The following is a 16,095-nucleotide window of genomic DNA, read 5'->3' as shown; positions in this document are numbered from 1 at the left end:
TTCAAAATGTCAATCTAAATCTAACGGGGTCGTCAAAATACGTCCGGCGTCGTCACTTCCGGTCAAACCGGAAGTAGTTGGAAAACGCATATGTTTGCATTTCTTGACAAGTTTTTGGGTAACATATGTCTCTGAGAGCATAAAAATAAATTTTTCGTCCGTCGTCGTCACTTCCGGTCAAACCGGAAGTAGCCAAAAATAGCTTATTTTTGCATTAATTAACATGGCTTTAGAGGAGTCTAACCATTTTTTAGGCTTTATTTCGTATTTTTGTTAAAAATGAAAGCTACTTCCGGTCAAACAGGACGGAAGACCTACTCGTTGCTTTGCAACGAGCTTTGCTCTAGTTCAATTGCTTATTCTTGGTCTAAGTTAATGCTTAGCATATTATATTCTATTACAAGTTGTGTAATGAACTGTAAATAACAATATTTTTTCTATCTCGCTTCTAAGGGCAGATCAGTCTAACAGCATAAAACTACCCTACAGTTAGAACTCTTTCGTGTGCAGTGTTTAGAGCTTCCTTAACTTCAACTTCTATCAAATTACATGTCGTAATGAAATATAACAACGCCTTTGAAGATCAGCGTTTGTGTTTTACACAGTTGTGCTAATAGGCATTTTCTGACGACTAATACCAGTCCTTGATGAAGTGAGTAGTAATTCCCCAACATAACCGGTGTTCTCCAAGTCATCATGTTCATTTTGTTTACGGTGTTGATCCTCTGCATGTCTTCTTCCAAGATTTGAATCAACCTTCTTCGATGAACCTTTGTATTTATCTATTATTCCTGAAGTAGGTTCACTTACACAATTAAGAGTTACGTTATCATTCTTCATTTCGACATACAGGTCGCTGAACACCACAGTTTTTCTATGGTTTTCACGAAAAGGTTTGGATATTGGTCTCATCATCACAGCATCGGAAACGTCTTCAGGAGTAACTATTGACAAAGATAATACATAAAACAATATAGAATTCAAACTCTTCAGTTATATTTGATGCAAGAAATTAGAAGAACAATAAAAACAGATGTGTTTGTGAAACACTGTTGCCCCTGTATGGCAACATAGCAAAGATTAAGCTTTTCTTAAATGCAAATTTAACTAAATAGTACCAAAAGTAGGGTATTCTCACTGGAAAACAATTGTGAAATTTAGAAGTAACCAAATGTTAAAGTTTTTTTTAAATAAGTACAAAAATCTCCAAGGTCAAGGTAAAAAGGTCAATGTAATTAGCAGTCCAGTCCAATACGAAAAGTCGTAATATTACAGAATATCGTAATATTATTCTTATATGGGTCAATATAAAAAAAAGCAGCTAAATGTGTCACTTCTTTGTAAAAACCTATTTCTTATTTTCTCCCAATTTTTGATTGTCGCTTTACAATCTATGACATCTGTACTTTCTATTTACTAATAGAAATTTTCACATAATTAATTTCATTAAAGTCAATGGATGATTTTATCACACCAATCAGCCAAATTCATGCTGTCAATGGAATTTTTCTCTTCAAATAAGGTTAACTACGCCAAAAATTATATGAAATTTTGTTTAAAAAATCGTGTATACATAAAATAAACATTAAAAAGAATATATCTTTGAATAAAAAATATGAGCCCCACCTTCCATTTAACTGATACACCTTTTAATATGACTGTACAAGAAAGTTGTGTCATTGGTGTTACTATTTTTGTTTTTGCTACAAAAGAGTTATCATTCCTGATAAGAAAATATAAACAGTCCTAAGTCATATTACATCACTTCTCACCAAAAACAACAGAAACTGCTCCTTGATATTCATGATCAGAACATATTAATGGACTTCAGAAGTTAAAAAGTACACAAATACAAACTTTTTTTGTCAGTGGTGTTTCCCTCGTTATTTCAAAACGATTTTAGATATTCACTGAACTCTTTTACGTAAGATGTTCTTTAGGGAAACTAAAAGCAATGTTGACAAAACTTTTACTTTATCCAGGGTAAATTAGAAATATTAGATCATTTTATGACTAATACGTTATCGGTGTTACGGTCATTGGCATTACTTTCTAAAGTTTAACACCAATGACAGGAATGGTTACACCATTGACAAAACAAGTACTTTTGGAGGCAAAATATCTTCTTAAATTCTTATATTGAAAAATTATTTATTTGTATTCTACTTTGCAAACCTAATTTATGGTATTTGAAAGTAATTGATTTATTTTCCAATTAGTATTTTTTTTCCAAGTACGGAAGTTTTAAATATCTGGTAATGCCAATGACAACTTCAGTTCATATAAATGTAACACCAATGACAAAACATTTTTTATGCTCAAAAAATATATTTTCCCTTCTGAAAAATTCACTGGCCATGCATGAATGTCAGAGTTTATCACCTACGTAAAGTAAAATTAGTCAAGTTTAACTTAGTTTGTACAAATCTCTCTAAGAATAGTTAACTTTTATGGTAACACCAATGACTGGTGAAGTAACACCGGTGACAAGAGATTTTGATTAATACATAATACATTTTATCTGACTAGTTCTCTAATAAAGAATTTGGGATTTAAAACATCATATCCTTCACAACTGAGACACTTTTACCCTACAAACATTATTTTTTTTCAAAACAATGATTAACAACACTGCATATCTCTTGTCACCGGTGTTACTTCACCAGTCATTGGTGTTACCATAAAAGTTAACTATTCTGTCACTGGTGTTACCAGATTTCTTTTTGATATAAGATCATTTTAAGTATGAAATCCCAGAAACTTTTTTCATTTTTGTATGTAAGCCATGCAGTGTATTCTGTCTTTCACATGAAGTTTCATGTTATAGTATGTTTAAATGCTAATTCTTAAGTGCTAAGTCATTAGTATTACTAATTTCGATCATTGGTGTTACAGTTGAGTCAGTGGAGTAACCAACCTAAAACTTGTTATTTTTTTTACTTTAATAAGTTTAAATGTAAGAAATAACTTTATATTACCTATTTTCACTCCTTGAAAAAAGTCATAAATTATTTTTTAGTGTGTGTCTATTTATTTTTGTCTCATGTTAATGTCCAAATATGATTGAAAACTTAATTTTCATCACTGGACAACGATACTTTTGGACTTGTCAGTAAACTTGAATAATCCTAGAACATGTTTATCATGGCTTGCATTCATAAGTCTTTTAATTGATTCTATACAACAAAATTTTATAAGGTAACACCAATGACAGAAAAACACAATTTGATATTTTTTACGAGAAATTTCTGAAAAAAGTAGCTTCCCTACTGTTTGCTAAATGTTGTTTTCCCAAAATATTGTGCAGCTTTATCAATTTAGATACAAAAAAGAAACGGAAATATTTAATTGTATCTCCAATTTTCATATGAACCATTTAGCTGCTTTTTTTATATTGACCCATATAACTATTTTTCGTAATATAGTTAAATTACGAAAACTCGTAATATAGCATGTTGTGAGATACTATATTACGAGTTTTCGTAATGTAAGACAAATAAAGCATTGAAAGAAACTGAATGATGTTAAGGAAAGTATGACGTCAGAAATACATTATGCCCCAATGGTACTAGTATCACGTGGTCATTTTGGTCAGTGACGTCTATCGAAAAGTATGATAATGCAAGAAGAAAGTAACAATAGTAATGGGTGAGTGAAAATTTTGTATTATTATTCTTATATAAGAATTTTTCCAGGGATGGGAACAATTTTCCATAAAACTTCAATGTATCCTAAAACTTGTCATAGTGTTCTATAATCCCCGAATTCCCTATATTTTTCCCGAAGTCTACACTAAAAATCAGACCCTCATCTCCAACAACGAGATGTTACGGGATATAACTTGTAGAACTTTCACTAGGCTCTGACTCTGCATGCACTTGGATCAAATGCATCAAAACAAAGAAAATGCATGCATATCCACTATGATTTGATGAAACCAGAGACGTATAAACTCTCATGAAACATAACAAGCAGGTTGTATCAGAAAAAAGGGAAGTAACTCTTAAAAGAGTTAGAAATTGCTTATGTTACGAATTTTAGTAATATTACGATTTTTCGTATTGGACTGGACTGATTAGTATCAAATGAAATGTCTTGCCACATAGAATACTTATGTTGAGCATGAAAGCCCTAGTCCTAACCATTCAGAAGTTATGGCCAACGTTCATTTTTTATTAAAACTAGGTCAAACTCCAAGGTCAAGGTCAACGTTCTTGTTATCAAATGAAAGGTCTTGTCATAAGAATCAAATGTATAAAGTATAAAAGCACTAGCCGTAACTCTTTAAAAGTTATGGTCAAGGTTTGCTTTTTTAAAGTAGGTTAATCTCAAAGGTCAAGGTCAAAGGGTCAAGGTTGTTGGTATCCAATGAAAGGTCTTTCAACAAACATTACATGTGTGAAGTATAAATGTCCTGGTATCTACTGTTCAAAAGATATGGCCAAAGTAAAATTTTAAAATTTTCATGTAAAAGTGGGTCAAACTCCAAGGTCAAGGTCAAAAGGTCAAATTTGGTGGTACACCAACGAAGGGTCTTCTCACAAGGATTATATATATGAAGTATGAAAGTCCTATTACTTATCGTTCAAAAGTTATGGCCAAGGTTAAAGTTTTTTCACAAGTACGGAAATCTACAAGGTCAATGTCAAAGGGTCAAGGTTGTTGGTATCAAATGAAAGGTCTTTCAACAAACATTACATATGTGAAGAATAAATGTCCGGGTATCTACTGTTCAAAAGATATGACCAAAGAAAAAGTTTAAAATTTTCATGTAAAAGTAGGTCAAATTCCAAGGTCAAGGTCAAAGGTCTTGCTATCAAATGAAAGGTCTTTTCACAAAGATTACATAAGTGAAGTATAAAAGCACTATCTCTTACCGTTCAAAAGTTATGGCCAAGGTTAAAGTTTTTTCACAAATACGGAAATCTACAAGGTCAAGGGGTCAAGGTTGTTGGTATCCAATGAAAGGTCTTTCAACAAACATTACATATGTGAAGTATAAATGTCCTGGTATCTACTATTCAAAAGATATGGCCAAAGAAAAAGTTTAAAATTTTCATGTAAAAGTGGGTCAAACTCCAAGGTCAAGGTCAAAAAGTCAAATTTGGTGGTACCCTAAGAAAGGTCTTGTCACAAGGAATATACTTATAAAATATGAAAGTCATAGCTCCTCTAAATCAAAAGTTATGGACAAGGTTAAAGTTTTTGCGGACAAACAGACAAACAGAGAGACAGACAGAGAGACAGCTAGACAGACAGACGGACACGACAAAAACTATATACCCGCGAAACTTCGTTACGGGGGCATAAAAAAAAATTAAATGTGTTTGTAAAACACTGATACCCCTGTTTGACAGCTCATCTCGAAGGTAACAGTTTCTCAAATGCAAGTCAACTACATGTATAAGACCAAGAGATAAATTACCAGGGTCGATCCAAATGTGATGTACTTGGGACACCAAAAAAGGTTTAGTTTGTGACGAGGAATGCAACTTTTTAATGTAAAAGCCATATATACATGTAGCTAGCTCTAACATGTATGGTCAATGATAACGTTTTTTGTTTAAATGGCCAAACTCCAAGGTCAAGTCAAGAGATAACAAAATGTTGACAGGTTATAGAAAGAATTCACTTATGAAATATGAATGCCTTAACTCTAATCATTCAAGAGTTTTTGACGAGGTTTAATTTTCAAATGTAGGTTTAACTCCAAGGTCAGGATCAAACGGTCATATGTTTGATATCTCATGCCTGGAAAGGCCTCGTGAAAAAATATACTCATGAGATATGAAAACCTTAGCACGGACTGTTCAAAATTAAAAGTTATGGTCAAAGTTACATTTTTTTAAATTTTTGAAGAGTGGGTCTACTATTAAGTCAATTTTTGCAGACAAAAGAATGACAGACAGACAGACGAGCATAGCCAAAAATATATGTCACCGAATCTCCAATTTCGGGGGCTATTAAAAATATACATAGATTACTATTTCACTCAATAATTGTATATTTATTCAAGAAATCTGATTATTTTTCAACAATCATGACAATGTCTTTAAAAATAAAAGTTATAAGTTGATATATAGTCAAGAACACGTTATATGCAATGTAGGATAACACACAGTGAAACTCTGTTAAGGCACGGTCATGAAACTTTTTCGCCTTTTTTCGTCGATGTCGTTGAAAGCAGTGATCGAGGCAATAAAAGCATAAACAACCGACCAACACCAGCAAGGCACCTATACCAAGTGCTATTCCGATCTTGTGTAGGATCCACTCTGCTTGTCTAAAACAAAGTTTAACGTGTATGCTCTGACAACGATGAAGTTTACACAACAAAAGAAATATCATATATGATGTTTCCATTTCAATTTGACTTAAATACGTGATATAATTGTAAGTATTTATAAAATTGTAAACAAAAAAATTCAAGCTGGGGAGCAACACATCAAATGTTGCACTCATAACATTATTAGGCATGTACATGAACTCTTATAAATGCTGCTTGTGATTTATATACATTGTAGCATTTTATATTCTAAAATTATATATTTCTTTACACTTTGAAAATTCAAATTCTTTTTTAACTTAATTGTCTTTCAGAGTCTTATTACTATCAACGTTTTTCCAGCAACACAATACATTTTTTTCTGTTGCAAACCTATAATAAAATAACATTTTGTCAGCATCGCCATGATCATATCTTGATCAAACAAAACTTTTTACAGTAACCTTTAAAAACTCAATACTAAGACTATTATCTGGGAAGTCTTTATTTTCGACATAAACCATTATCATTTAGTTCACAGATGTTTAAGAAGGATATGGAGATAAGGAATAGTATTCAATCTTAAAGTCCATAACACAATACAAAATAGGAGAAGAGCTAACATGGATCTCCCAAACATCAGAGCTGGGATCAGTGCCATGCAGGGGTGATCATCCCCTGCTGACCGGTAAAAAAAATTGTAAGCCCCCCCCCCACCCAAAAAAAAACTATTGAATTTAATTTGATGTTAAAAGAAACTGTTGAATTTTCAAAATGTTACAAAAAGGTGTTTCACTCCCTTACATTTTGGCATCATTTTTGGGCATAACCTTTTTTGTGAATTTAGATGTCAGTGAGATATTTGTCAGGTATTTAGCCACTGTCTAAAAACATATATCGAGACAGAAAACGTTTAATCTTTTTTTCTGTATTTTTAGTGTAGGTTGATAAAGGTTTGTTTGATAATTTTTTTAAATCACCTATTTTTTGATATAAATTTCATGGATATGCTATTTCAAGCCTTTTACTGATAGTTCAGAAATACGTGAAATTCCCGATTTCACATATTAATTGTAACACTGATATATATCAGACACGTAAGAATAATAGATGATTGATTGTATGTTGTTTAACGTCCCTCTCGAGAAATTTTTTCTTATATGGAGACGTCACCATGTGTCGGTAAAGGTCTTCAAATTTAGACCTATACTCAGCACTCAGGGCCATTGAGCAGTGAGGGTTCTTTATCGTGCCAACGCCTACCGTGACACGGGACATGCGTTATTAAGGTCATATCGGAAAGACTCGTGACTTTCATTTCTAGTGCTGAGCGCTTGGCGAGGGAACAGTCACTACCTATGTTTACGTCTTAGGTTTGACGCGGCGCCGGGAAAGAGAATCGAACCCGGGCCTCCCGATCACGAAGCGAACGCTCTACCACTAGGCTTCCGTGACCAGTGAGTTATCGACGAAAATACATGTAAGTCCCCAGAAAATTTTGGTTTCCAAGAAACAATGACATTCCACTAATTAAACTTGGCTTTTCATTATTCTATTTCCAAACAAACATTTCTATGCCTTTTCTGTCTTTTCTTTCCATAAGTTATAAGAAAAAATAAATTAAGAAATCCATCAGTAATTGAGGTTTTATTTACTCACGTCATTTGATAAACCATTTTCTTTGGGACTGCCTGCTTGTAATATTCAACTTTAGGCTAATCATGTGGACCTACGTGAAAATAGAGGTATTTGTAGAATACAAATTAAACGTGTCTTACCTAGAAGTACATTCCTTAAAGAAACAAACTACAATCTTTTTTATATACACTATAAATTATAAGTGCTGCAAATTGAACAAAACACACAAATTTAATCAAGCCAATGATGATAAAGAGATAATAATCAGAAACGGGTTTCCTTAATTTTATCATTCTATGATTATTTCCTCTATATATATTATTATTTTAATTCTGTGCGATAAAGATACGATTAAATATAGTAAACAATCAAAAATTTAATAGATATGTATAGACAAAACAAATATTATTTGAAGTATTCTCAAAAGACATGTATATATCGCTGGAGTTCTCATTATTTTCACGGGCACTGGTAGTTAATGTAAATATTGAGTATGTGCATGTGTAGAAAAGGATTCTAAATTAAAGTGAAACGTATTTCACATTTAAATGAAAAAAAATAATAAAAAAAAGACATTACCTTTTAACAGCCCTAAATGTACACTAGCTAAGAAGTACATGTACACACAAGACAAGAATATCCGTTTTTTTTTTTAAATCCATCCAGTTAAAAAAAATCGTTGATATTTCTCTTCCAACTTTCTGTATTGAATTTATTTAAACGCGTCTTATCTCGCTTTTTATACGAAACAGCATTTGTGTACAAATTGTTAAAATTCAATTTTAATATTATTTTCGGAATGATTCTAACATTTTTTAATGAAAATCAAGAAATACAGGTAATAAAGCATAAAAAACGTCCATGAATTCAGAAAAATATATTGAATCAGCCTATGGTACGTCTATGAAGAATACGGTTCATTTTAGTCTTTTGTTTTGCTCTGTGATTTCTGGAAAATTAAACTGCCGAATTTTGAGTGAAAATATTTTTCAAAAAATTCGTAGACAATGTCCTTTATCATCATATTATTTTTACAAGATCTAAGATCAACTCATTTTCATATGTTTAAAACATATATTTTGTTAATGTGTAAATTGTTTCATTTCATTTGCTTAAATGAAACTCCTGTTAGCCAATTTAAAAAGCAACATGTTTTGTCACTACTGAGCACGGTTAAAACCATTACATGTTTAACGTCAAAAACAACCCCAAGAAAGTTTCTCAAAATTACTCAGCCTTTTCATTTCATACACTTTTTAAACGACTTTCCTATTTATAAAAAAAGTATTTACTACGTATATCTTTGACACCCATAGTTTACTAATAATTCTTTGAGAAAGTTACTTTGAATTGTCAATGGTTTCATTCTTTAACGCGTAATTCTGCTTTCATAGGTTCTGCAACTGTGAAAAGCACACCATGTTTCTTGATGTAACTCTTTTGACAAGATTTTTAACAATCATATGTTTCTTCGCAGACCGTCCATTGTCCGAGTCAATGTCTCTTCCACTCAAAAATTTTCTTCTCCATCATATACAAAAGCACGGCTTATTTTTCATATATTTCTTGGTCCCTCCAACATTTCCAGAATTTTTTAGTGACTCCCCGAATGTAAAACAAACTTTAAAACTTAATTGCTATTCGTTACACCGTGACGTCCCTTGATGTTACCGCTTTTTGAAGTCAGGTCTATCTGTCTTTGAAATTAATGTCTTTTACTCGAAGCCGTATGTTATTAAACACAAAAAAAATATTTCGTTGAAGTGCCATTTATTAGAGGTAAGACTATAGACATTTTAAAGTATATAATTAATATTAGTAATTAACTCAGTTTTGACCCTGCTCCGTGACCCTATTTTTGCTGTTAAATCTTTCATAATTTTGATAAGTATCAAAATTTATATTATTAATATTTTTACCCAATTTATTAGAATTTAGTTAAGAGATGTGTACTAAATATGACGTTAAATAAAAAAAAATTATGACAAAAGTCTACAAACTTTTTGAGACCTTCGTACATTTAATTTCACTTCGATCTTTGTTTACTGTATATCTTTTAAAAATGATTCACTGAGATGTGTTTTAGTAATTCGCAAAATGTCCAACCCCAGATCAATTTTGTGATGAACGAACTATTTTCGAAGATTATAATTCATATTATACATGTATTTCTTTGATTGAGGGATTGTATTATAAAAAGTAAATTACCATTTATTCGCGAGAATTTTATTTTCGAGTAACAAGTGTCATATTTACTATTTAAAAAAATACAAAACCAGATGAATTTTATGATGAAAAGAAAATTGGTAAAAATCAGCATACATACATGTAACTGAAATATGAAAACCTAGCACCTGCACTTCACCAATTCTTACCAAAGTTAAAAAGCATCGAAAGTAGATCAATCTCAAAATTCATGATCAAATGTGCAGATACCTATAGAATAACCAGGTAACAATGAAAACACCATTTATATATGAAAGTCTTAAAACACATCGTACTTCAATTACGACTAGTTTTTCAAAAGATTCAAATTTAAAGCTGAACATGATTCCTAAAAGGAATTGTCCACCATATTCGCTCACTATATTCAAGGGCCTCCATATAAAGCCGCTGACTAAACCACTGTTCATTGTAATACATTTAAATCGTCAATGTATGCTATACGGCACTCGATAGCTAGCGACAAAATTATTGATGTAGTATATTAAAAGTACACGGTATTCTTTCAAACAAGACAATACTGTATGTCTTTTAAATATGTTAAAACTATCAATGTATGTGTTATGTAAACTGTAGGTAAACTGCATAGTAAAGTTAATCGATAATCAACATACATATTAAACACTTTCATGGATAAAGCTAAGTTGTATATCTTGTATAAAAATATAGTAAATGTGATAACAAATACACAAATGTATATGATAATATTGTATAAAATCAGAATGTAAATTCACAATAAAAAATCTGTATCAAAATGAGTTGTCTTTACATGTAATGTCACATGAACCTTGATCTCGATAAATAAAAATAATGGACAGTTTACTCCATGCATTCGATTTTTAGCGTTCGTTTGCGTTAGAATTTGGCCGAGATTGTAAAGAGAAAATATAAAGAGAAAATCTAGAACAAAAGATGATTGATTGTATATTGTTTAACGTCCCACTCGAGAATTTCCACTCTAATGGAGATGCCACCACTTGTCGGTCGAGAGCTGCAAATTTTTGTCCTATACTCGGCACTCAGGGCTATTGAGCAGGGAGGGATCTTTTTTCTTGCCCGTACCCACTGCAATACGGGACCTAGGTTTATGCGATTGCATTCGAAGAACCGGTCTCCACGTCCCACAGATGGATTTGAATCTGCGGCGAAAGGATCAACTCGATCCTTACTTTACGACTCTAGAGCAGACATTTTTACCACAGCGTCACGCGGGCGACTAAAACAAAAGATGTTATAGTTATATCAAAACGATTTGTCGATAGTGTATAATTTGATCTTCCACTTCTATCAAATTACGTGTAGTGATGAAATGTTACAATTCCTTTGAAGTTGGGCTTTTGTTTTAATTACACAGTTGTGCTTATAGGCATTTTCTGATGACTGAAGTGAGTTCTTGGCGGAGAGAATAGTTCTCCAACATAGCCAGTGTTCTCCCATTCATCATGTTCATATATTCCGACGTGTTGATCGCTTGACAGCGTAGTTCTTCTGTAATTATGAAAAGGTCTAGATGTTGGTCTCATTATAATGCCATCGGAGACGTCGTCTGGAGTAACTAGTGACAAACAAATACATAAATCATAATAGAATGTTAAATCCTGTATTTATAATCAATACATTAATTATGTTATTATAACATTTTCGTTAAAAAGATCATAATTACAGTAGAGTCAGAAAAACGTTATATATACAATGCAGAAGTACATACAGTGAAACTCTGTTGAGATATGATCATGGGATTGCTTGGAAATTTTGTGCCGGAGCCATTTACAGCAGCGCTTCAGGTGAGAATAGCATAAACAACCAATCAGCAGAAGTGTTCCAGCTATACCCCACGCTATCCCCACCTTATCCAGGATCCACTCTGCTTTTCTAAAGCAAAGTTTAACGTATTTTCTTATTTGATATACAGTTATAGATATATATTTATAATAATATTTTATATAATAGAAGCAATTATGATGATTCTATTTCCACTTGTCTTAGAAACGTGATCTCCACTGATTATGCAATACAAGTATATGTACCTACATGCATGCTGGCACGCAGACCACATTCATCATTTATCCGAAATTTTCCATATAACGTATTTAGAGGGAATTTTAGCGAGAAGCAAACCTAGCGATTTGTCCTTAAAGATTGGTACATGTATCATGCGTATCTGATTTGTAGCTAGATGCAATTTTAGCGATTTTAAAATGTCCCCTAGAGAAGCTATTACAAATAAAATTCGATTGATGTTCAGCGATGTTTAATTTTAGCGATCTCAGCAACTAGTGCCAAAATTAAAACCTCACTATTTATTCTGCTTATATACGGTAATTCACGCATATTTATTGACAGTGATTTTTGAGAAATTCTTCATATTAAAAATCTACAAATTTCATATATTTATCTAAACAAAAATGTTTGTGAAGATACACATGTATAGTCATCTTCGCTAGCTAAGGGTGATGACCCCCACCCCCCACCCCACTCTGCGGATCACTACTACTGGCTAGAGAAGACTGTTGCAGGTTTCTTCCGTATTTCCCAATCATTACAAGGAGCATACGGCGGGTGTGACCGATCGGCAGGGGATGCTAACTCCTCCATGGCACCTGATCTCACCTCCAATGTTTTGGAGTTCCGTGTTTGCTCTGCTCCTATTTTGACTTGTTTTATGGACTTTCATATTGAATACTGTTCGTTATCTCCATATCCTTCATTTATTGTGCAAATTTGTAAATTATTAAAGCAATCAAATAATTGAAGAACCGTTCAATTATCCTTGTTTTCATAAAAGGGATAATTTGGCAATGCATGTAAGCGTAAGCAAATTGAAAAAGTAGAGGGTGGAGGGCTAAACCAAAAAATATAGGCCCTTCCTGGTTTCCGACGCTTGTGCTGCACGATCAAAATCATTATAATCAGACATAAATTTCCACATGCCAAACCTTTTTTTTTTTTTTTAGATATACGTGTATACAATACACTTACACTTTAACATATCTAATTAAATCAGACATGTAAGAGTTACAGACGAAAGTAATCCCTAAATATGAACCAGTAAAGAAATGGTTGCTAAGGATCGATAACTTTCTTTTACATAAACATGGTTTTTCATTATTCTATTTCAAACATGCATTTATGTCTTTTCTGTCTTTTTCTGACCATGTTTAAGAAAGAAATATTTAAAAATTCATCAGTTGATACTGAGGTTTGATTTACTTACGCCATTTTATTAACCATTTTCTTCGAGACCGCCTGTTGTAATGTTTATCTTAAGACTAATCATGGGGACCTACAGGAAAATAGAGGTATTTGTAGAATAGAGATGAAACGTGTCCTAGAAATGAGTTATTCAAAGAAACAAGCAATGTTCTTTTTTTACACACATTATCAAATTATAGATGCTGCAGATCAAACAAAACACACAAATTGAAATCAATAATGATATGCAAAAACGGGTTTCCTTAATTCATCATTATGTTACTATTATTAAACATGTATATTATTTTATCAATATGAATTTTGAGCGATGAGGATATGATTAAACGTATGATATAAACTAAAATTATGAAGGGTATATAAAGACAAATTGAACATTTTTTCCAGTATCCTCAATATACACATGTATCACTTGAGGACACATTATTCTCTGGCAATGGAAGTTAATGTTAATATTGATTACATGTATGTGCATGTGTTAAAATCGATGCTTAGAATAATAAAAATTATAGTATTTCACGTTTAAAACGAACTGAAAAATTGAATAATCCTTAACTGTACACTTACTTAGAAGTCACAAAAGACAAGAATAACCGTAAACAAAAAATAAAATCCATCCAGTCTAAACATTGCTTATATTTATTTTTCAACTTTTTATCAATGCGTCTTATCTCGACTTTTTACGACACAACATTTGTATACTAAAATTGAATTCTGATACGGTTTTCTGAATCATTCCAACCAAGATTAAGGTAGGATTCTTCTCTGGTTTCTGAAAAGATGAAATACTCAAAGTACAGTTGCTTATTTGTCCTTTAGATTTAGGTGTTAGATATTTAAAAGCCACGTTTTTCTTTCCTCATCACAATTGTTCTTTGAATAAAAATGGTAAACCGAATTTGAAAACTAAGATGGACTATATATGGCGGATTGGTGGCGTATGAAAATATCTTCTCTTCTGCCTTCAAAAATAATTATAGAACAATGAATTTAAATATAATTGTAACACGGTAAAAAACACGAAGAACTTTTCAAATGTAAGTTATATAAATAATAAGGGGTTAAAGTTCCTTAGTACCGGTAAATCAAATAAATATGATTTTTAAAAGAAAAAGACCTTAGCTTTTAAAAGCTTCAAATCTGAGCAAAAATTCGGTAAAACGTATTTTTCTCTCTTAGTAAACGATCAAAACTTTTTTTTGTTTTTAATCTTTTTTTTAACTTTATATGTGACAACTTTACCATATGTGAAAATGAGAATAATTCAAATATGGGAAGCAAATAATAATACCTTAAATGTCATAAAAATGTAAGAAAAAGAAGAGGAAATTCGGATGGACCAATATCCATTTTAGTTAAATTATTTATTTCAATTTGGTAACATCATCTTACAGGTCCTAACCCTTTATGGTAGTAAATTTTTATGCAAAAAGAAAAACATTCAATTCTTTTGCATAATTTGCAACATTAATTTTTATTATTATTAATGTCCAAGAAAAAGGTAATGACCTTGACCTGACGTTGTCTCTTATGTAAACAGTCAAATTTAATTTCACTGATACGAACACTTAGTGTTATAGTCTTCTTAATTCCGTGAAAATTTCCTAATTTTTTAAGTACAAGAACTATGATATAATCTTACCTTAATCTTAACTGAAATGGGAAATGATATATCGCATGACACAATTTTGTAATTAAAAGACATTTATGAGGTATATAGAATGATACCGGTTTACATATTTGATCCTAATGAAGATGAAGAAGAGTTATATTATCGTTTTCTACAGGATCCCAACAAAGTTTTGGATCTGTCCAGATACGAAAAATATTTACCTTTTTTTATTCCACGACACTGTTTACTGTCCAAAATTTCTCTCTGGTGTTTTGATATTGTTTTGCTATTTATGGTCATCTATGGTCTGCAACATTACATTTTTCTTACAATTTTGTCTCACTTTCAAACTTCAAATACTAGCAACAATTATTCGAAATTAAAATGAGTTATTAAACTGAACAGCACTAACGTTTACTCATTGGATCTTTGTCAAGTCAAAAATGTACCATGCTTGGGTCTTTCGTAGCATCAACCGACAGAACACATAACCCATTCCAGTTTTTTTAAAGGAAATTTATAGCCTTAAGGCAATTAGATGTTAGAACATTAATTTGCTCATGAAAGAGGCTTTGCAGAATAAGATTGAACTGCAGTGCAAGGTGAAATAAATGCATTTATTACATAAAATTCTCAACAGTAACTTGTTTAATAAAGGCTGATACCTGAATTGCATTTGCTTGACATAGAACACATGGAGATAACGAACAGTATCTAAGATTATTAGTCCATAAAACAATACAAAATAGGCGCAGATCAAACAAGAACCTCCAAAACCTCAGAGGTGGGATCAGGTGCTATGGAGGAGTGAGCATTCCCTGCTGACACCCGCCATGGATTCCTTGTCAGGAAGTAACGGAAAACCCGTCGTCAATTTTGTGTATAAACGTCATATCTGTGTATAAATAATGGACTTAAAATTAGTATGAAGAACATCAGTCAGCATTTGACTAAATGATAAATTATATATGCTGACAAGGTCATTTTTACGCCCGTCGAACTTACGAAATGACGACTTTAAATGAGACTGCTGAATAAGATATTTTTGTTTCATCAACCTGTTTGTCAATAATTTACCTTGTTTTAGAAATTGTTCATACAGAGAATGATCTTGCGTATCGAATCAACTAAGATACCTAAACTCCGT

General features: G+C 32.0%; 1 protein-coding gene and 1 long non-coding RNA gene across 3 annotated transcripts; both read right to left on the bottom strand.

Annotated features, from left to right (window-relative positions):
- Nucleotides 1-815: 815 nt before the first annotated feature.
- On the bottom strand, nucleotides 816-8,634 carry LOC134269603 (uncharacterized). The gene is made up of 4 exons (XR_009992612.1): nucleotides 8,483-8,634; nucleotides 7,925-7,994; nucleotides 6,120-6,283; nucleotides 816-944 (listed from the first exon to the last, which is right to left on the bottom strand). It is a non-coding gene; the product is annotated as an uncharacterized LOC134269603 (long non-coding RNA).
- Nucleotides 8,635-11,448: 2,814 nt separating this feature from the next.
- Nucleotides 11,449-14,017, bottom strand: LOC134269601 (uncharacterized). 2 transcript variants are annotated; one of them, XM_062751804.1, is made up of 4 exons: nucleotides 13,904-14,017; nucleotides 13,341-13,409; nucleotides 11,835-11,998; nucleotides 11,449-11,681 (listed from the first exon to the last, which is right to left on the bottom strand). In XM_062751804.1, exons 2-4 carry the CDS (start codon nucleotides 13,355-13,357, stop codon nucleotides 11,473-11,475), a joined length of 390 nt encoding a protein of 129 aa, XP_062607788.1. In that variant the 5' UTR covers nucleotides 13,358-13,409; nucleotides 13,904-14,017; the 3' UTR covers nucleotides 11,449-11,472. The 2 variants fall into 2 exon arrangements, with proteins under 2 accessions (XP_062607788.1, XP_062607787.1); XM_062751803.1 differs by lacking the exon at nucleotides 13,341-13,409 and having other exon boundaries at nucleotides 13,904-13,972.
- Between the last annotated feature and the right edge of the window lie 2,078 nt (nucleotides 14,018-16,095).

Source organism: Saccostrea cucullata, unplaced genomic scaffold (genome assembly GCF_032062105.1).
Source record: "Saccostrea cucullata isolate Sc308-1 unplaced genomic scaffold, CSIRO_AGI_Scuc_v1 ctg608, whole genome shotgun sequence".
Classification (NCBI taxonomy): domain Eukaryota; kingdom Metazoa; phylum Mollusca; class Bivalvia; order Ostreida; family Ostreidae; genus Saccostrea; species Saccostrea cuccullata.
This window is presented reverse-complemented; position numbering and strand designations above follow the sequence as displayed.